The sequence below is a fragment of the Pomacea canaliculata genome, linkage group LG6 (assembly GCF_003073045.1).
Source record: "Pomacea canaliculata isolate SZHN2017 linkage group LG6, ASM307304v1, whole genome shotgun sequence".
In the NCBI taxonomy this organism is placed as follows: Eukaryota; Metazoa; Mollusca; class Gastropoda; order Architaenioglossa; family Ampullariidae; genus Pomacea; species Pomacea canaliculata.
The window spans coordinates 23,365,708-23,388,179 of NC_037595.1; the positions used below are offsets into that span (position 1 = coordinate 23,365,708).

Here is a 22,472-nt window from a genome sequence, read left to right on the forward strand (position 1 = left end):
CACACACGCGCGCGCGTACGTGCTCACGCATACACACAGACCTATGTATACGATCACAAAAAAGCAGAATTCAGATAAGCCATATCAACCGATGCAATACCTGGAATAACTTTAATGCAACAAGATATGAATCCATTTTCTACGTAACAAACAACAGGAATAGGTAGTCAGCTATATACTCTCACTTCTTATTACCTAACTGCTCATTGCGTTTTCAATATTGTCTTTTATGAGTCATCCTTGTCTAGTGCTTGTTTAAAGTACTAAGAGCGTGCTCCTTACGAGCGTGTGAACGCGCAATATAAATCACTCACTCTATCATTATTATTATAACTCGTGTGTGTGTGAGAGAGAGAGATCTGAATATAATAATCTACTTTCCTTGTGATAAAAAAATATAAATACACAAGGGAAGTAATTCTTAGCATCCTACACACAGTGTCATGAGTGAGGTTTCGTCCCTTAGACCAGAGTGTGGAAGAACAGTTTTATGTTGAGCTGCTTCATTAATATATCTTTCTGTACATAAGACAACTCGCGATGTAAGTTTTCTACATCAATCCTATTAACAGCCACCTGCGGTCCTGTTGGCGACTGCTGAGCTAGATGCACTGTGGTTGTATCTCTGTGACCTTTGTCTATTCCTGTATATAGCTGATAGACACAGTTCACACTGTCAACTGCACGATGACCACTTCTGATGACGACGATGACACTGATGTTTAGAGTGACCTTCACCTTGTTTTCTGCCAGTGGGGGAGGTGATGTCGTTAAGCTGACTTGCTGGTGTAGGATCAGAGAGATGAGATAAAGAACAAGCACAATGCTTTGTTATTAATTTTTCTGATATAACTTTTGTGTGTCCTTAGCCTCTTCTTGTCAGTCTTGAATCTATGAAATTTGCCAGCTACTAGTTTTAGCAAGTCGTCTGCCCCGGTGCCTGTGCTAGCTCTCAATGGCCCTGAGTTATTATCTACAGGTAAAAAAAAAATTGTGTCTTCAGTAGCAACGCAGAATAAATCAACAAAGACTCGGGTCAACATTTTCTGACATCGTCAGAAGACTGCTGGTAGCGATGCAATCACAAAGCAGAGGAAATCTGCATGAAATTTTTTAAAGCAAAGGACTGACTGTGTGATCTTCAGAAAAAAAACCGTTAGGCAGAAAAATCCGGCAGTCAACTAAAACTAACGATTAAAAGCACCGGCCTACACAATATGCACCAAAACTCAAATGAACTAATAGAACATACAAAAATTGCTGAGAGCCGCCACCCTCAAACCTGCTAGGCGAAGGTACGCCACCCCCCAAAAAAAAAACAAAACAAAAACAAACAACAAACAAACAAAAAAACCAACAAACAAAAAAATCCCAACAAAAACCTAGGAAAATAGTTACATGGGCATAAAGGATCAAACTACATCAAACAACAAATATACATACCCAAACAGCATTAATATTTAGGTGATAACATGCAATCTTGCATGGAACCGTGTGAGCTATGAAAGCTATTACTAGCGAATGTGCAACCTTGAACATGCCCGAACTATGGGACAACCACTTGCCGGAATGTATGTTTAATCTGAAATGTTTCATTCTCTTAGGCAGCGATCTTGAGCTGCATTTAATATAAACTGAAGTTTCATATGATAACATTTCTTCATATTCTCACGATTACTCAATATCTTCCCAGTATTCTCCTGATGTCACTGACTTTATTTTCTGGAGTCGTTACAGTTACATCTACAGTTATCTCCCTTTACTGCCGGAACGCAGCGAGTCCTCACGTTGTTCTTCCTTGTACATCTTTGTTACTATTTTATGATCTTGTTCTACATCATTGTTACTATTTTGTGATTTGTTCAGTGCAATGAGTTCGCCTTTGGGTGAGATATTGCGCTTTATAAATTTCAACTTATTATTATAATTGAGTGGACTTTGTAATATACTGCCTTTGGTGTTATTCGTGTTCAGGCGGCGAGTTGTCAGGAGAGACAATCACAAGTTGTGACGTACACCGGGACATGCAATAAAGGCGGTCAGAGAAATCCTCAACACGAGACTCCAGACAGACGATGACTTTTCTCTCCAGACCACGAACACGACCTCCATCAGCCACCCACACCACGTCACTGCGGGCTGTAGCCACGTCCTCGATGTCATCATCTTCCATCACCCACACTGGGATACCCGCTTCACTAAACGCAGTCACCACACCCGAGTTTTCACTAGCGCCATACCAGTGCAACACTAACACGTCTTTCCACTGCAGAGGGGCTGGTCTTGTACTGTCACTGGTGGCGGAGACTGTCGCAGATGTTGGCGTATCAACTGTTAACATTAAAAACATGTTGATCTGGTAGGTCACTAGTCAGTCATACAAAGTGTGCACAGAAAAACATAGATATGAATAATGACATCGTTCCGTTATGACGTAGATAACAGACATACATTACAAACACACTGTCCTCTTCATCCGACTGTCACGGATAGATGATCAGTCGTAATTAATTATTTTAATATACCACACAAAACCGAGGCTTACCAGGAAAGCCAACACGGAGACTGTGTAGGAAGCTGGCCACCTCACGGCCGCACGTGACACAGTCATCTGGCCAGTTACCTGAGTGACCCTGACCTCGGTGATACAACTGTTTTATCGGTGGACCGTCTGTGTAGTCAGGTACACCACGCTCGGTGTATGCTGGGACAAGTTGGTGCTTAGTGATTTTCTCGTCCTTCGCGACTTCCCTGACGACGGCCGGCGGAGACCGGAGGGGTCTGGTTAAATATTCCACTTGCCAGCCGGCGGGTGCGTCTCCAGGGTAACAACTTGCCGCCCACAGATGGAGAAGAGGAACTTGTGTCAGCAGCTTGGCACAGAAAATCTTGAACTCTGGCCTGCAACAGGCATGAGTGTTACAGAGGATGGGGATACACCTGTGACAAATACTTTGCTGTCACTGATGTGTTTGTTTGTGTCATTTATGTGTATGACACCAGTGACTGATGACGTCTGTGCACAAATGATATCACACTTATTGCTCCCTGCCCTCGAGAACACCTACTCTGGCACAACAGATCTTTTGTACCTCTCAAGTTGATTTATAACATATACATTGGATGTCATTATCACCTAAAAATATTACTTTTTAGACATCTGAGCTAATTAGTAGATGAAAATGATGACCTATCATTTTATCCATCTTCCCACGACACGCTGCACAACTTACCTGAAATCGTTACTTGCTTCGTCAACGATGACATACAACGGCCTTCCCTTCGCCGCCTGTGATAAGTCATTGACCGCCTTCTCCACGTCTTTATTGTCAGCAAAATCATACTGTAAGAGGCGAGGCTGACAGGATGATGCACCTTCTGCCCGTTGCGTTTTTACATGCTGCAGCAGCATGTGGTACAGCATACAACACGCTGCACGACTCCCGTACCCAATGCTTACAATGTGGACGTATTCGCCGCAACGCAGCCATTCTGCGCCCTTCAGGAACAGCACCACACTTTTACCTGTACCTGGCGGTCCTGCTATAAAGACTGTGGCAGGCGCCGTGGTGAGCAGGTGAACTTGCTCGGGGAAGAGTGTTATTTGAGCAGCATAGTATTCTCCTGTAAAGGACACGGCCTGATCCAGGGTTTTGACAGTTACACGTGGTAAGAGATGTACATCGTACAGTCACTGTAGTAGCCGGACCACAAAATCTACAACATTCACATCGGTCGCATGCGCAGTTTCAAAAGCAATAAAGAAGACACATCATCGTGTACTTCAAGATACATCATACCGTGCCATGAAATGAATGAATAAATGTGTGTGTGTGTGTGTGAAACCTAAAAAAGAGAAACGTTTAGTGAACACATCTCAGTTCAAAGCTTTCTTGCTGTGCTCTCTAAATAGCATGAAATAAAAGACAATGTAGAACACATTTAAAGGAATTTAATCATGTCTATTGGTCATTAATGGCCGTGTGATTTTAACTATCTTCTGCTATGAGGTCAAGAAATGAGAAAGGTCATCTGGCAGACGACAGCTCCCGGTCAGAAACAGGAAAAATGACCAGTCCGTGACATCAAAAAAGTTTCCTGCGTGTTGATTTTAATTAAAATATCGAAGAATACTATACATTCAAGTAATTGGGAAGAAGAAAAAATACTTTAATAATACTTATGAAAAACACTCTCACAAACTCCGATTCCAATATTAGACTAAGTTTCTATTTTTTTAGACAGATACTGCTTCTCTATAAAGTTAATTAGTGCTGTTATAGTAACTGAGAAGTCAGAGAAAACTGAAAAATATGCATCTCAATGTCCGGCTGTCAAATCTGTCCTCATCTTATTAATGAACCTTATATGCTTGTATTTGGCTTTTTTGAACAAATTACTTTATTTGGTCGTTCGCCAAAGTACATCAGCCTAGTACTCACCTGGCTACTAATTTCTTGTACACGTCACAGGTCATGTGACTGTCAGGTCCAGCACCAGCCACACGTCGCTGCCACCAGTTCCTGAGCTCCGTCAGCACGTGACTACTGACGTCCCATGGCGTCTTGGGGTCAGACAGCTGATCAGAGCACAGACAAAGTCCAGGGATGTTGGCGGGGTCTGTTGTTTCCAGACATCTACACAGGTCCTGTGAGAGAAACAAGGGATCTTAGAAAAGAAAAGACAATAGATCGGCCAAATAAGTTATTGATAGGTAAACGTTTGGCCTAAAAATAACCGACCCCAAACATTTTACGAAACTAAATGTTTAAATAACTTATGTAACATTAACGTTAAATTTAAACCAAAAACGAAGCTTTAAATAATAATTTTAGAATGAAAAGCTGTTTTACTGTTATTTGCTTTATTATAATTACAGCTATATACAATGTGAAAAATAATGTCAGCGAAAAAAATGTCTCGATATCAACGCATCAGGTCTAGGAAAACCGTACTTTTAGATCAAAACATTGAAGGACATTGCATCGATTTGAGCTAGTTATTGTTTTCAATCGAAAAATATTTATTGTTCTCCTCTTTAGAAAATATTAGATTATTATTTTTATGATGAAACATTAGTCTACTAAAGCATTTGTGTCTCTCATCTTTGTTTGCAGTTTTGTAGGTGGCATTTGATAGAGCTTATGCTAACAGAATTAACTTATAACCTTTCATTTCAAAAGGGGACAATCGATTCCAGAGGTTTGTAAGGAGACGGGAAGATCACTACATCGTCATCAGAAGTCACAAATCATTACACTTACCAAAAAAAATAAAAAATACATTAAGAAAAAAACTTTCATACTGGTACAACCTTTAGTCTGAAGAAACATAATCCCTTCACACACAAAAAAGCACGATCTTCAAGTGTAGAAGAAAATTATTACTCCAGTCAGTTGTGGGTCACTGGAGATGACCTGTTGTATTTGTCCAGCCGTGAGGTTAGGCACCCCGATCGTCTTTGTGATGCGCAGACCTGGAGCGATGTCAGACACGAGGTGTGACAACATGGCCTTCGCCTTGTTCAGCTGTGAGACAGCGACTTTTAGTTTCTTTCTAATGTTGTTATCAATATCCTGCTGTGACATGCTCAGTTTGCTAACATTTTGGCCAAAGGACTTCACTTCGCAAACAACCAAACCGTAATGTCGGTGAATAAGCAGCACATCAAAGTCTCCCTGTTTCCAGTTTCTGGGTACAGCAGGAGGAAGGTTGGAGGATAGGGGAAGCTGGACAGCTGCAGCAGCATAACAATGTTCACCCAGATACTGTCCGAACTGAAGCTGACTCATTCCAAACAAAACTTCTTTGTTCTCTTCAGACATTTTCTGTAGACAAAGTAGAACCCGCTGCATGGCTGTATCATCTCTGACATCACTGTCTTGGACGGTAGGAGGCTGAGGGATGGAGGGCTGACTGACTCCCATTGCTGGCGCTTGGTACTGACCAGACTGTCCAGGTGTTGACTGCCCTGCCTGTCCAGGTGATGACATATACCCCTGCACAGGTGATGGTTGACCAGCCTGTCCAGGTGGTGAATGAACAATCTGAACATTGAGACCAACAACTACTTGTCTGGTCATCGGCACGCGGTTGATGCAGACAGGGGGCAGGAAGTAGGAGCGAGAGTCGAGTTCAGGGAAGGCATCCTCAACCCACTGCAACCAGAATACCTGGGCTTGGGCTAACAAGGATTCCTGCAGATGTTTCGGTTACATGTAAAACATTAACTTTAAACATTGTGTGCATCGTTTCAAAGCATCAACATAAATTACACACGACATTTACAATAGCTTGCTTTATCAACCCTTTATTATTAGACCGTGAAACACCATTTAAAGAAAACATAGTAAATAAAGAGTAAGAGAAAATTATCGTGAATAATTGTAGCTGTAGTTTTTTTTTAACTCTACAAAAAGTTACAGTATTACTGCCATACTGTTAACAACTGAGTTTGACATTTTTGTTTTTGTAGCATTCTGTTGCTTTCCGATTTGACTTTGTGTACAGCTCCCATGATATTCGATTACTAAAATAGTTATTGCACATAACATGTGCTTTTCTCTACTCTCTTCTAGACACCTAAGCTACTAGAAATATTCCTAGACGATAACAACAAAGTTAATCGTAAGAACACTAAATGGTTTGTTCCGTTTTGTTTAACCTTTGGTATTATTCTGTAATAAAAATCAGAGTACAAGAGATCTACAAACACCAAAAGACAGCCTACAATGCTCTTTCTTTTAAGGTTTGGCCAGAGACGAGAAGTTTTAGTAACCTGATAATTTGACAGTTTGAAAGGCCGTCGATGATCAAAGCACATGCGTCTAGGAATATTTCTAGTAGCTTAGAAAAGAGTAGTACCCTATAAATACTTAACAGTTGTATTACATTTAGTATATTATAATAGCATTTCATTATACAGTTAAATACACGATGTGTACAGTTTTTAGAAGATTTACTACTTTTGGTTAAACAGTGTTCTCTTTGATATAAACATAATTAAAGTAAACCTTATACTTTATGAACGTTTCGTATCTGTAAACAAATACAAAGTCGGGCGAATGAATCTTTAAGGGCTTTAGAAAACTGTCATAGGTTGTGAACCTGAACGCCTGTCATCTGATTGATGAGCCTGACTGCCCCCCCGATCTCACGACGAGAGCCACGAATGATGACAAACTTCGTGCCGTGTACGTTTGGTTGGCGGAGGTCAAATTCAACATCAGCGCCTGTCCATTGTGTAATATCTTGAAAGGGGCAACCACTTCCTAGAGATACAACGTAATAGAGTAAAAACAAAATTACAATTGGGTAGGCTAATCATAGAAGTTCAATCAGTAAATTCACAACCAAACGCTTAGCAGCTTTAGAGAAATTTATTTTATGTCCATAAAACTTTAAAAAAAAAGGACACGGGTATGTAGCGTTTTGGTAAATGCGATTGTGGTGTCGCTGCTCCTTTACGGGCTAGTTTTTGGCTTGTTGGAGAGTGTTAGTGTTTATGAGCTGACACAAGCTCATGGAACTCAACTCTTTTCTGTAAATTCTGTGAATTCTGAAATATTGATGAATGTAAGACAAGAGAGTACAGAAGACAGGAACAATACCAATCTGCGCAGTCACCGCTGTAGCCGATATGCGGGCCCGAGTTTAAGTTAAATACAAACGAAATTTATCAAAATTTTTTTCTGCACGGTAAAGTGGACCAGCTGAGATTCTGTCTGGCCTTTCCAAGGTCTTGAATGATCGGAAAATGTTGCGTGGAGTATGAGGAAATAACTTGCCGAATAGATGGAAGGATTGGTAAACAGGGCAGTTGTCAGTAATCAGTATATCATTAGTCGTTAGGTCGTCCATGCAAAGGAACAATCCTGGTAAGTTAAGCAATTTGGCGGTTGATGTTCGAACGTCGACTCTGATGATAGACGATAACTATGTATTCGAATAAAGACAATGTGACGTAAGCAGGTCAATCTATACAGAAAGGTGGAAGACTGTATTATGATAAAACGGTCACCAATATACATGTACCTTAATGCTGTTCAAAATGGGATAAAAGACTACATAGAAATGTTGATTAGAAATATTTTTTTCAGAAAAGTTACCGACGTTAAAGATATTCAATTGAAATGGCTTTAAATCAGGGTCCTACATAGAATACTGGGACAAAAATAACTTTAATTAAAATAGGTCTATGGAAGGATGATGTTTGTGACTACTGTAGATGTGAAAAAGAAAACATTCAACATATTTTTTGGAAATGTAAATATGTCCAAGATTTCTGGCCAAATTTTCAAAATTATGTGTCAAGCAACTGTGGGATTATGACAAAGATGATTTTAAGTGAACACCTTGTTTTATTTAGATGCAGTGATTACTTTAAGTCAGATGAAGTACTGGATTTAATCTGCTTTCCAAATCATACATATACTCCTGCAGATTAAAAAACACACCCCAGTTGCAACCATTCATTAGGATACTGCAGCATAGATATAAACTTGAAATTTTTAATATTTCTTGGAAATAAAAGAAGACAAAATTGTAAAACAGTGGCTACCTTATATGCAACTTGTCGACTAGAATTTAAACAGTGACCAGACTTCCATACATATATTTTGACATACATTACATTATATGTTTGTTATATTACAACAGGTATGAACTGTTTAGGCATATAATATATTAGCCTGTAATGTGTTTAATGTGTTAATGGAAAATAAATGTTAAAAAAAGAGGGGGAAGGGGTAGAGAGCAAAAAGGAAAAAAAGCTGAATAGTAAGAGTATCTTTTACATCATGACATATAACAATGATAATGTGATCGCACTGCACTAACCTGACCCAGCGAGAAGAGCAGCCTGAGCTTCTGTGACAGGGTGTAGGTAACTTTCATGAATTGATACCTTGCCTGCCTGAACATTAAAACATCTACACATCAAGCTAGGAAATCAAAGCGACCCACACACACACATGCACACGCATATACACATTACACTCTCTATTAATCATGTACATGACACCTTTTGTTGCATTTTTTGTGGCACTCGTGTGTATCAATACACGGGATTTATAGCAGCTTTAAAAGAACAAATATTCTCTGAGCTTCTGATAGTGACAGTGACCACATTTATTAAGAATACCCGTATTACCCCAAATCCCCAGACCACCTGTCTCAAGGAAAGCTAACAATACAAGCTCATGAAATTGCCTGTGATAATAATGCTATTTATCAGAACATATGTTTCTATAATTTATATTATTTTCCTTTTCAATTCGCTCTTATCCTTACTTACCGAAGACGGGACTCATAAAATATATAGAACCAAGGCTAGCCCAAATCTCTGCCCCTGATTTGTAAACATTAACCCTTACATTTTCTTTGTTTGATGGAATCGTACTTGATCTCCCTTAAATCCCTCCATATCGTGGGAAACCACGTATGAGTACTGTTCTATCATCAAAATTGTGATCTTATTAATCGCCCCCCCCTCCCCACACGCACACAGAGAACGAAAGCTGGTTCCTCCTCCTCCTCCTCCTCCATCTCCCCAAGGCGAAGAAGACGTCGTATGGCGAACACTTTATCATGGACTGGAAGCTTGGCCATCCTGTCAGAACAACAAAAAAACAAACAATCAAAAAAAAAAAAAAGAAAAAAAAGCTGAAGACTTTCATTTTAATTAATGTGGGAATATTAACTAGAAAAAGCATGAACACCAGCCTCATAAGAAAATCCTTTAAATTATGAGAATGCACTAAAAATATTTAAGGCCATGTACCTGCCAAAAAAAAAACTTTTACATTTCACGGGATAGCGCAGATTTTTTTGTATCAGCTAATTAGCCCTTGAATGAAGTTTCAAAAAATGGTTTTACTACACTTGTCACACTATCGGTCAATTTCGTGAGTAGACTCAAAATTCTGTTTGAAATAGTTACCTAAAAGATATATCTACATTTCCATGAGAAAAGAGTTTGCAAAATCGGCTTAGTTTTTTTTTTAATGAACATTTTGGTAAAACACTGTGTTAAATTTAAATAAATTTTGATTTAAAACGGTATAGCTACCAAACTACTAAATATTTTTTAAAAACTCCTTCATAGAAATGTTTAAATTTGTATGAAAAAAAGATTCCACCAAATTTGAGGTCTATATCTCTTGTTGATATAAAGTTTTGTCCTTTTAAAGTAAACAGTCTATAACCAAAACAAGAAACTGAGAAAGCGCGGAAAGAAAAACTGAAAGTTTAGTAACTACTAAACTACTAAATATTTTTTTAAAAGCGCCCTGATTTAATTGTTTACATGTGTATTAATAAACCTTCAACCAAATTTCAGGTCTATATCACATGTCAATATTAAGTTGTAAGCTTTTGAACTAAACAAGCTTACTAAAACAAGAAACTGAAAAGGCAAGGGAAAACAAATTAAAAGCTTAGTCACTACTAAACCACTAGTTATTTTTTTTAAAGAAACCTTCAACCAAATTTTAGGCCTGTATCACATGTCAATATTAAGTTATAGGGTTTTTAATTAAACAAACTGTAACAGAAACAAGGAACGGAAAAAGGGGAACAGAAAGTTGAAGCTTAGTAACTTTGTTTTATTTAAGCCTTTCATGTAATTTACCTGTTGAATGAAAAATATAAGCATCTTTCAATGTGTTACTACATATAACTTTAACATTACTAATAAAATTCATTATTTTGTTCACTTTTAGAAAAGTCAACATGTGTTGTGTTGTGTACCCAAATGTTGACTAGGCTTCAGAGAAATGCACAGTAATAAAAACAATGTTGTTTGCAAACATTGAGCTACACAGTTATAGGTTTAGTTAGTTATATAGAAGTTCAGTGTCCACTAGCTTAATAGTTTTAAGCCATCTATGGTCTTTTGCTATCTAACATTTAGTGATGCTGCCACATATTGCTTTAAATTTTTGTGAGCATCTACTGAAGTAGCAACATTAGTAGGCGGGGGGGGGGGAATTGGTGTTTTACGCCGTGTCAGCAACTAAAGCTATTTTACGGCAAGCAGCCAGCCCTGTAAACAGATGCCACGTGAGAAAGATCAGCGTGCCCGAGACGAGAAATGAACTCAGGGCAGCCAGCCTTCACTGTATTGGTGACAGGCGCTAACAGCGCTAACCGTTGCGCCACCGGACCGCTTAACATTAGTAGGAAACACTCTCATCTTTCTTAGCCTTCAGTTGCAGGGTGATGGGATGAACATCAACATATAATCAAAATATAATTCTTTCATTAAAGAAATTATTTCAAAAGCTTATAGGGGAGTATAACCAATTCTTGCGGCCCTATGCTCAACTGGGAATAAGAAGAAGAATAACTTATTTATGAAATCTAGAGATACATCATTGAGTGCACCAGAATTTGAGCAGCTGCTCATGTTCTGTTCCTCTGTATGCTAGGATTATTTTATGAATTATCTCTGTAGTCACATGGATTAAAGATGTTTGATTTTTGTGGTTAGGTGGGTTTTTTTCTGTCAAAGATTTATGAGAAAAGCACCAGCTGTCTGGCCTTTTAGGGGGCTGACAATGATGTGCTCTCTGGACACTGAATGGCTACAAACTTGACTAGATAGCAGTTTTCATTCTGTTTGTTAGGAATGTTGTACATAGTTGTCTTCACACATTCTCTTTGTTACATTTGGTTTGAGTAAGGCAATCCAACCCCCACCCAACCTTTGTTATGATGAAAAGCTCTGGTTCCTTACATTCCAAAGTACATAAATAACTAGTACTGCAAGTTCATTCAAATTTGTAAATGTTCACATCTAGTCCCGATTGTTACCAAGATTTGCAGCAGAAATTAAAACTTCGCCTTATTTTCGAGACGCTTTCCACATGACTGATGGCAATTCAACAGCTGAATTCGGTTCACTAAGTTCTTTTTTTATATCTGCGACAACGGTCTAAGAATGTCCTCGTGGTTTTTATTCTTTCGCACGTGGTATTATGAGAAGAAATGAGCGTCTGACAGGCACAGTGAACATGTAATATATAACGTTAATGTCTTGGAAAGAAAATATCCCAGAATTAGCTTTCAGTTACTGTCGATATTTGTCTACATACGGAGGCCATGACAGTTGCATTGTGGGATACCCGGATACTTCCGAAGTGTGTTCGTGTAACCTATGACCCCGTCTAGGTAGGCATTAAATACTGCGAATGGCTAGCACACCTTAATCCGGTGTTGCAGTGAATATCTAATACATCATTTGCAACAATCAAGTGACATAGCCTGTCTTCTTTGGTCATGTGATCCAGTATGACATCCTGCCTTCAAGGTACCTTGGAGGGTAGTTGACGACGTTTGGACACTCATTTAAGTCGGAACTTTTATCGAGATGATTACAACAGACTTTGAAGAATAATTGGATGACAAAATGAAAACAAAAGACTGCGGGTTTAGGTAGGCACTATTTATGCAGCTGAAAGATGTAATAATTACAGCTTGGTGGAGAAAAGCACAAACAGAAAGCTAATGGAAAAGGCAATGCGTGCTTTTGACATCTCAAGCAGCATTCTTAGAGAAGGTGACACAGCTTCCGCCCGGACTCTGATGCCTACACAAGCACAGACAGCAGCCCAAGAACCCAGAACCATAACAACTTCATAGCAGTTTGAAATACTGCAGCCAGGAAGGCCAGTTAAGAGCGAATGAGAAACTTTGACATGAAAAACATACCGACAGATGACAAGGAATCGTGAACACTGAGAGATAAGAGATCGCTAGTGAAGTGCGGCAACTCAGAAACCAGATAAGATTGGAAGTAATGTAGCTGGTACATTAAGGGCGGCTTAGCAAACAATTAAATCCAGATTTTTTTTTATAATACTAGCCTTTTAATATTTTGTTAGGCAACACCCAACATAGGCATATTCATTGTCTGCTCTTTGTTTACTTGAAATAAGTGTTCTGTCTGAATGTGAAGGCTAGTGACAAACACAACAATGTAATAATGGCTAAAGCTCAAACAAAATATATTTTCGTTTCTAGTACATTTTAAATGAATTAAGACATAAGAATTAGCATATAAACTGATAACATATTCACCTGTTTCTATACTGGATACTGTGCGACTGAGTACTTCCCACTAAATGCCTGACCTCTGACTGTTTGCTGTTCCCATTACTGAATTTCTCTCTCATGCAGTCACATGAATATGAGTCTCGATAAGGAAAGACCTTTGTTCCAAAAACAACCCTTATGCTGTTTACAATAGAACTGTCAAGCCCCTCGCTCTTGAAGTAAATGTCAAGAACTAGAACTTTAAAATACTCCAAGTCATGCCACGTCGTGTTTTATGATACTCAAGGCGGTCGAGTGCGATCTACCTAGGTCGTGATGCTGAGCATTACAAATACCCATCCTTCCTCCAGCCAACCTCTCAGCTCTCATATTTAAATGAATGTGACGAATGGAGTAGGTATAAATGTCAGGTCTGGAGAAGCTGTGAGTCAGGGAGGGATCCTTTAACATCTCCAGCAATGACAATCATATGAAAATTTTTATTAAAATCGAAAGCGCTTTTAAATTTGTAGATATTTGTGAACTTGAGTGATCAGCAAATTATCAGCATTTTGTCTTTATTCGATTATGTCCTGTCACAGAGAGAGAGAGAGGTCAAAACTATTTAAAAAACCTTCACGGCTGAAGTCGCAGTTTCCTCGCAACTTCACAAAATTTATTCACACTCTAATGTTTGGAAACTGCTATACAGGTGGAAATCGTTCACGTATGGCGGACGTTCAGTCTTGCTGACCAGAAAGTTCGGTACAGGACAGATCTCACGTTGGAATGGTAGATATTGTTTGTACACTTTGTTCACAAGCTGTATAAAAGCACTAAAAGTGCGAAGAGACAAAGTGATGACAAAGGGGGCATTGAGGTCGTCAGGCATGTGTTGTCTTTAGTCGGCTTCTGAGTGTTTCTCTGTGTCATCCTCTGTGTGTGTGAAGGTGCCTGTGTGTGTGTGAAGGTGCCTGTGCGTGTGTGTGAAGGTGCCTGTGTGTGTCTGTATGTGTGTGTGTGCCTGTGTCTGTGTGAAGTGGGATGGGAGAAGAGCGGAGATAAGGTGGGAGCAAAATCATATCTGGCTTTGAGGAACCGTAACATCACCAGGCTAAACTCACTGATATCTAGTTTTTTCATTGATTCTGATGTTTATGTTAAAAACAAACAGTAAATGAACGAAACATCAGCATCCAGTTTTCTTTTGTTCTACTCGCATGACAGAATCAAGAACTTCCTCAGCGTTAACAAAACTAAATAAAAAGACTAGAGGGATGACCCTTCGTTAACTATTAAATATTTGTTAGTATCACAACACAGGATGAATGTGGACTACAGGTTGGTTAGCGACGATTAATTGCCATCAGTAATTATGACTAGTGGTAGTGATGAAAGAGAAAGATAAGTATCTAAGACTTGCCACATAAATACATGTGCAATACGTTTGTATGGGAGCTTTCAGTGACATAGTCTATGATAATCTTGTTTATGTATTTTACATTGAACTCAAATGAAAAAATGTGTAACACTTGATTCTAAACTCTAAGAAGAATCAAGAACATTAATTTCTGCACTTGTAGATATGACAGGAGTTTCCTTCCCTCACATCTGATAAGTCTCGCTTACCATCAGGAAGGAAACTGAGGTGACAGACGAGAAACTGCGTGAAGATAGTTAAACACAAAGAGAGTCAATGTTTCTACAGTAACAATGTTTCGCTTGTGTCCTTCATCTGGTTTCGTTTTACTGGTATTCAACCGGCGGAGGAAAATGAATGTCGACAACTCAGACCTTTTCCACATGCGACAGAATACTCAGTTCTTGTTCTGAAGTTGTTAAGGCTATTTATTACCGTTTAATTTTTTCTATGGCCTGATGGTTTGGTAGTCAGAAGTAAGAAAGTCTTTCAGTAAGTAGATGTGGGAAAGAAGTATTAGAAGAGGAACAACAACTGAGTCTTGTGTACAAGCCTAATGGTGTTGCGAAAGCCAGAAAAAGTATCAATGATCGTGTGTTAGCTAAATACTATGAGCTCTTGGAGTAGAAGTCTGGCCCTACCCATCCACCCCCACTCACTCCTCTCTTGCCCATACACAAACTTTGTGTCCTGTCCTGAACAAAGATTACCCAATGACTGAGACGTTTAACAGTCAAGTGATAGTAGGTGAGATGGGACAACTAATCAGTGTCAACAGAATCAGTATAAACAGCCAGCAGAGTACGGACCACAAATCACTCAGTCCAGTTACAAGTGAGGTATGACATCAGTTTCTATGCTTGATTTCACTTTTAGAGGTGTTGAGCTCATTATAGACTCATTACACATCATATATTTAGTGAGTGCTCCTGTTTAGGGTTAAAGGTCATCTACCAGCCTCCCTCGGCTGCTTGCATGCGGACCAGAGCACAGGACTAGGAGAGAGTCAGAGAGCTGATGGTGGCACTAAAGTGAACTCGTCCTTAGACCATCTAAATCCTTCAAAACTACAGTGATAGGATGATTAGTGTTCTTGTAGTATTCGGCAGTAAGATGAGAGATATTCTGGTCCACTTTTATGATTTAATGGCTGGTAATTTCGTTGTAGGTGTTTGCAGGAGGACTGGTAGTCTCGTTGTTTGAAGTGTGTCTTAAGGACGGAGGACTAACAAAAGCCATTTGCACAATATATCTTAACTCACGCTAAGGGTTGTTAGGCGGCAGAAAGTGGATAACAGTAATGAACCCGTTAGTATTTAGAAAGGTTTACATCAACAAAATGAGCTTTGATCATCATTCCTAGACTTTGATCATTGCCTGTTTCACGTTCCCTTTATTGTTCTCAATTTGCATTATCTAAACACTTTAAACAAATAAATGTCAAGAAATGGTTTGTGACATATTAGTAGGTTTACAAGTTCTGTCTTTTGATTATTTACTATTTCAGTCAGGTTTCAACCATTGCAGAGGGAGGCACTTCACAATGCCCGCCTTGTAAAATAAACTATAATCTTTTTACAATGTTGTAGAGAATCTGATATTATACCACAAAGATGGTGTTTAGAATTCCTGTAATCAAGACATGCATATTTTTAAACTTCAAATGCAAATCGTGTTTGACAGCTTTTCTTTCAGACAGCAAACATAAGCCTCCAGTCCCTAACAAGGCTTCAGACAGACCTGGCTTTGTTCAGAGATCTCTTGAACCATGTCTGGTTCTCAACAGGTGAGGGAAGGGAGCTATCGTTACTGATTGGGTAACCACATTAAATATTTAAACTATCAGTGGAGCGAGGAATAAGTACTGTGCTGCTTGTGAACAGTGTCAACATCTGAGCGTTCGGAATGTCTATACTTTATTACGTGATTCCTGTATGTTGTTGCTCCTTTGTATTCCCTACTTCCTACACAGGCAGCCTATATTTTAATGTCCACACTGACGTGTCTATATTTTAATGTCCACACTGACGTGTCTATATTTTAATGTCCACACTGACGTGTCAATATTTTTTATATCCACACTGACGTGTCTATATTTTAATGTTCACACTGAAGAGAGGTCGTCAGGGCGGGACCCACGGTCGGGGTCAAAGTTCGGTTGAAGAGTACCTTCACGTTGTCACACACGAAGAAGCTGCTCTTCTCACTGCCTCAGGTTAGTCTGATATGATCACGTGATCATTGTTACATCTCAGGGTGTAAAAGAGATTTGAGATTAACAGCATCCTCTTCCTCCTTCCTCTTAGTGCTCGTCCTCTAGTTCTGTCTCGTTTTCACTTCGTTATTCCTAAGACTGCAACTTCTTCTTTTGTGGTCTTTTGTTGCAATGACATTAAAATAAAGTGTACAGTAATAAATTCAGTTTTATTATTTTCTTCTTTACGACATAACACCCATGTGCAACAGATCTTTCAAAAGAAAAGTAAATTACATGCGCGATGTCACTTAAAACGACCTGTACCCATGTTTTGGATTTGAAAAGATTGACGTCCATGAAAAACGTTTGCTCCCATACTAATATTTTAATTATTCTTCTCTAATCTGATGGCATAATAAACATATAATAATGCTTCTGATCTGTAGGAAATCAGTTTCCATTTCAAGAGATCAAACAGAAGACGGGTGCTGATGTCCTGTTTGACCCCTACCCGTCACCCGTGCCGGACACGAAGCTTGTCATCATCCATGGCTCCCGTTCTCAGATCGAGGCGGCTGTTAGACTCATAAACAAGAAGACAGGGACTAAGGTCGTATTAAAACTGGTTCAAACCTATGCGTCTAAACTAAACTAACTAAACCTAAAATTTTAGACCCTTTTCTGGATACCCTTGATCAGGCATCGAATATATATTGGACCGCAACAACCTTTTCATACACAGGAGGTCGCGAAATAAGTCAATGTGGTATAAAACAGTGAATTGTATAATTACAATTAAAATTTAAAGACAAATCATCATTAATGGTAATTTGTGTTTATTTTTTGAACAGTTTCAAGAAGCGTTTTTTTCAAAATGTTTTTATGTGACCAATACATCCTCAGGAATCTCTGTCAACACAAGCCCAGACATTCTGGCTGCAGTGGGTCGAGGAGGCCTTCCCTGAACTCGACTCTCGCGCCTACTTCCTGCCTCCTGTCTATGTCAATCGTGTCCCGATGACCAGACAGTCCTTTGCTAGTCAGAATGTTCTGGTCCTTCAACAAGCTGGACAGGCTGGTCAGTTAGCACCTCAAGGTGGTCAGTCAATGGCGTCCTCCTTTCCTCAGCCTCCTATCGTCCAAGACAGTGATGTCAGAGATGACACAGCCATGCAGCGGGTTCTACTTTGTCTACAGAAAATGTCTGAAGAAAACAAAGAAGTTTTGCTTGGAATAAGTCAGCTTGAGTTCGAACAGTACCTGAGTGAATCTTGTTACACTGCCGCGGCTGCCAAGCTTTCCCTACCCGCCAACCTTCCTCCTGCTCTACCCAGAAAGTGGAAACAGGGTGACTTTGATGTGCTGCTTATTCACCGACATTACGGTTTGGTCGTCTGCGAGGTGAAGTCCGTTGGTCACACAATTCAACAAGTAAGCATATCACCTCAGGATGCTGATAACATTAGAAAGAAACTGAAAGTCGCTGTCTCACAGCTGGACAAGGCGGAGGCCATGTTGTCACACCTGGTGTCTGACATCGCTCCAGGTTTGCGCATCACTAAGACGATCGGGTTGCCTAACCTCACAGGTCATCAGGCACAACAGGCCATCTCTAGTGACCCACAACTGATCAAGGTAACAATTTTTCTATGGGGAGTTTTGTATTGATATACATACACACCTCTCTGTCTCATTAATCTCTTTGTGATAACTTTGGAAACCTAAGTATGGATGGATCAGATTCAATGAAGTGTGTTTTAATTAAAACATAATTAGCAGAGTTTTTAATTTGTTCAGGTCGTACAATTGTTAAGAGGGAGTCATGATTTAGTTTGCCTTGATACCAGAGCTTCTGGCTGGAAGATGTTTATTTGACCATCATCGTGCTTGTTTATCCTGTGATCACGTGGTTGTTACAGGACCTGTGCCGGTGTCTGGGAACCCAAGATCCAGCCGACATCCCTGGTCTCTGTCTCTGCTCTGACCAGTTGTCTGACCAACGTGCACCCTGGGATGTCAGCAGCAACGTGCTGAGGGAGCTTGGCAACTGGTGGCAGCGACGTGTGGCTGGGTCAGGACCTGACAGTCACATGACCTCTGACGTGTACAAGAACCTTGCAGCCAGGTAAGTAGCAGACTTTTTTGCGTACAAAAATAATACTAAAAATAATTGATTCTCATCATAAATATTTTTCGCTTACTAGTATTCACTTTAGGTGACCATAAAGTGTGCAATGAACACGTGGGAAACGTAGTGACAAGCAGTTAGTTTTAACAGAATTAATGAAGAAATATAATGTCTGTTGGGTCAATATAAAAATTCATTACACACTGTATTATGTGTTTTTATTCCTGCTGCATATGTGTCTGATTGGAATGTTCTAGATTTTCTGGTCCAGCTACCACAGTGGTTGTACCCTACACGTCCCCTCCCCGCATGAGTCTCAAGACCCTGGGTCAGGCCGTGTCCCACACAGGAGAGTGCTACACCGCCCTGATGACCCTTTACCCCGAGCAAGTTCACCTGCTCAACATGGCGCCTTGCAAACTCTTTGTTGCCGGACCGCCAGGCACAGGTAAAAGCGTGGTGCTGCTGCTGATGGGTGCAAAATGGCTGCTGCTTGGTGTCGACGTCTACATACTCAGTGTCGCCCCCTGGAGTCGCGCAGCAAACATTATGTTGTGCCACCTGCTGAAGCAGTCTGTAAACATACAACAGGTAACAGGTGTCTCACCTGGTCAGGTTCACTTCCTGCAGTATGATTTCACTGACAAGGAACAAGTGGAGAAGGCCGTGAAGGATTTGTCACAGGTGGGGGAGACCTTGTACCTCATCATTGATGAAGCGACACCTGAACTGCTGTAAGTCTTACTTCTCGTGGCGGGAGTATGGTTAAACAGGAATCACGTGGTTTATCTCATAAACACTGCAGGTGTCTTAAAATTAAGGAATAGTTTTGATGTAGCTGCGACATCTATGTAGTGTAAACACCTTGAGGCAGACTAAAAAACATCTGTGTAATATCACTGACTGTTAATATTAATTCTTCTGCAAGCTGCCTAGTTAATTTGTAGACACATACGTAGAAAGATTCCACTATTTTTCTGTGACAGATCAGGAAACTTCCAGAAATTTGTTGCCAAGCTGCGAGCGGAAGTTCTGTTTCTCAATCTGTGGGCGGCAGGTTGTTCACGACCAGATATTCCCTACTGGCAAGTGGAATATTTAACCAGACCCCTCCGCTCTCCCCCAGCCATCGTCAGGGAAGTCGAGCAGGACAGTTATTTCACTGATCTTATTATTCCGTACAGTAAGCGTGATGTACCCGACCACACAGACGGACCGACAGTAAAGCGGGTGTGTCACCGAGGTCAGGGTCACAGTAGGGACGTCATTGCTGACTGTGTCACGTGCGGTCGGGAGGTCGCCAGCATCCTGCGCAGTCTTCGTGTTGGTGAGCCGGGTAGGTATGGCTGTTGTCTGAGGTAACCTAGTGTCTATTGAGTAGACAATGGTATAATAAGCGTAATCACAAAATTAAACCATTAGAACATTTACACCTGGCAGCAGGATGGAGAATGTTTATTATCGATGCGTGTTGGTACAGTGCTACGTCACTGTTGTATAACTGTTGTTTATATCTGTCTGTTTATATTTACCTGGTGACAAAGAATGTACACACATTGACTGTTAACAGTGAATGTCACGACAACTTCTGCGACTGCCACCTCCACCAGCGGCGGGACAGCACCACCCGGCCTGCAGTGGAGGGACGTGCTAGTGTTGGCTTGGAGCGACTTCAGTGATTACCGGGGTATGGCGAGGGCGCTGGGTGACGCGGGTATTCCAGCGCAGGTGATGAAGGATGACGACCTCGAGGACATGGCCACGGCCCGCAGTGACGTGGTGTGGCTGGCCAGCAGACATCATGTTCGTGGTTTGGAGAGAAAAGTTATCGTCTGTATCAATGATCCTTCCATTTTTTCTACTCGATTTGAACTCATGTCTAGGTGTACGTCACAGCTAGTGATTATCTCCACTGAACGCCAGCCTCCTAAACAATAACACACACACACACACGTATACATACACACGTACACACACACACACACACACACACACACACACACACACACACACACACACACACACACACACACACACACACACACACACACACACACACACACACACACACACACACACGTATACACACACACATCTGACAGCTGGATTTATTTTAAATGAGCCCTCTTCTTTATTTTTGTTCTTCTTTCAGTTTCATTACCATACTATCAACCCATGGTGTCAAAGATATAATGTAATTATTTTTCCCTCTAACACGAAACCCGTTTCTGTAGATGTATGTCCGGGTGTTGTATAAAAATAAAACAGCTAGTGACATGTTATTAGTCTAATTACGCGGTGTGTTAATGATGATGAGTTTAAACCTGTGCTTCTTTAACAGTTTAAAAGATGTACATTAAATATTTTACGACGATTCCTGAGTGCAGCTTAGCTTTTATATCATTAAAGAAATTAAAGAAGTCTTAGTCTTCTTCTGTGTCTGTGAATATGTGTGTGTGTGTGAAAATAGGGGTGTGGAATATGTTTCGCTGAATTAAAACGTTAGCAACCACCACATCACACCACACCACACCTTGATGTCTATGTTCCTCGGCTTGTCATGTAATAACTTCAAAAGGCACCTAAGGTCAGGTGTGGATTGTCGACAAGCCCATGATCATTTATGTAACAAAGGGGGCGTGTAGTTGCCAGCTTAGAGAGGTGTGAAATGTGATAGATAGCCTGATGTCTGCCATGTGATTAGTATACATATTGGTCTCCTTCAAGAATATGTTGACGTGGGTAAGTAAACCCTATTCCCCACTTGCCCAGGTTTGCTTTTGGCGCAAAATGCAGGAATATTGTAACAGCCATTCGTGCTTTATAACTCAAAACAATGTTTACAACAAAGCCAATCAAAATAAATAATGAATAATTAGAGTATATTTTTTATTTTAATCCAAAATAATCTCAACTTACGACACATACCTTTTTAGAACTCTGATTTCCCTGTGATCCTGTCCTGACCCTGAGGGTGCATAACATGTCTGTAATTTACTTTGTGTAAATGTGAGTGTATGTTGTAGAAGTCAGCGTGTCTGTTATATTTGAATATGGATGCATGGTTGTTGATGATTTAGTCTGTGTATGATTTACGTAAAGCGCTCTGAGAAAATGTTTGGAAAGGCGCTATCTACATTCTCAATACTATTAATCCATCACGCCTTCTTCACGTCTTCCTCGTAAACAAATCATACTGCAGAAGAGGAGGCTGACCGGTGATGCACCAGTTGTCTGCTGCGTGTTTACCATCTGAAGCAACAAGAGGTGCAGCATGGTATGGTGCACGCTGTGGGACTCCAGTGCCCAGTACTGACAATGTAGACATCGTCACCACACCGCAGCCATTGTGTAGCCATCAGCAGCAGCACCACGGTTTTACCTGTACCTGGCGGTCCGGCCACAAATAGTCTGGGAGGCGCAAGTTGAGCAGGTGAACTTGCTCCGGGAACAATGTTATTTCAGCACACTCTCTCACAAGACTCGTGACAAGTCGATCGGTTGATCATTTTTGGAACAAATGAGATGCCAGGAGACAGGGTCACGACCTGACACCGTTATGCACGTCCCGATGAGGTTACACAATGCCTGATACCCGTTGTCCCTCTTCCGTGCGCGTGCACCCAGAGACAAGCCAGCTGAGCAGGGGAGGAGGGGAGGAGAAAAATAGAAAAAACAAATGCTGATACGTG

The 22,472-nt window shown here is 40.4% G+C and overlaps 2 protein-coding genes and 1 long non-coding RNA gene across 3 annotated transcripts in view; 1 reads left to right on the plus strand and 2 right to left on the minus strand.

Annotated features, from left to right (window-relative positions):
• LOC112566557 overlaps positions 1-13,172 on the minus strand; it is a 39,169-nt gene extending 25,997 nt beyond the window's left edge. Inside the window, exons 1-6 of the mRNA XM_025242787.1 lie at positions 13,081-13,172; positions 9,505-9,610; positions 8,839-8,914; positions 7,108-7,271; positions 5,388-6,197; positions 4,443-4,648 (exon numbers count right to left, since the gene is read on the minus strand). Of these exons, the coding sequence (XP_025098572.1) occupies positions 4,443-4,648; positions 5,388-6,197; positions 7,108-7,271; positions 8,839-8,914; positions 9,505-9,609 (1,361 nt within the window). The 5' untranslated portion in view covers position 9,610; positions 13,081-13,172. The remainder of the gene's footprint in view (positions 1-4,442; positions 4,649-5,387; positions 6,198-7,107; positions 7,272-8,838; positions 8,915-9,504; positions 9,611-13,080) is intronic.
• Positions 90-3,215, minus strand: LOC112566560. The gene is made up of 2 exons (XR_003099637.1): positions 2,546-3,215; positions 90-2,331 (listed from the first exon to the last, which is right to left on the minus strand). It is a non-coding gene; the product is annotated as an uncharacterized LOC112566560 (long non-coding RNA).
• Positions 13,173-16,103: 2,931 nt separating the features above from the next.
• LOC112567287 lies at positions 16,104-20,754 on the plus strand. Its single transcript, XM_025243920.1, has 8 exons — positions 16,104-16,241; positions 16,571-16,670; positions 17,099-17,262; positions 17,556-18,287; positions 18,572-18,777; positions 19,038-19,514; positions 19,767-20,116; positions 20,351-20,754. Exons 1-8 carry the CDS (start codon positions 16,224-16,226, stop codon positions 20,716-20,718), a joined length of 2,415 nt encoding a protein of 804 aa, XP_025099705.1. The 5' UTR covers positions 16,104-16,223; the 3' UTR covers positions 20,719-20,754.
• The last annotated feature ends 1,718 nt before the right edge of the window (positions 20,755-22,472 follow it).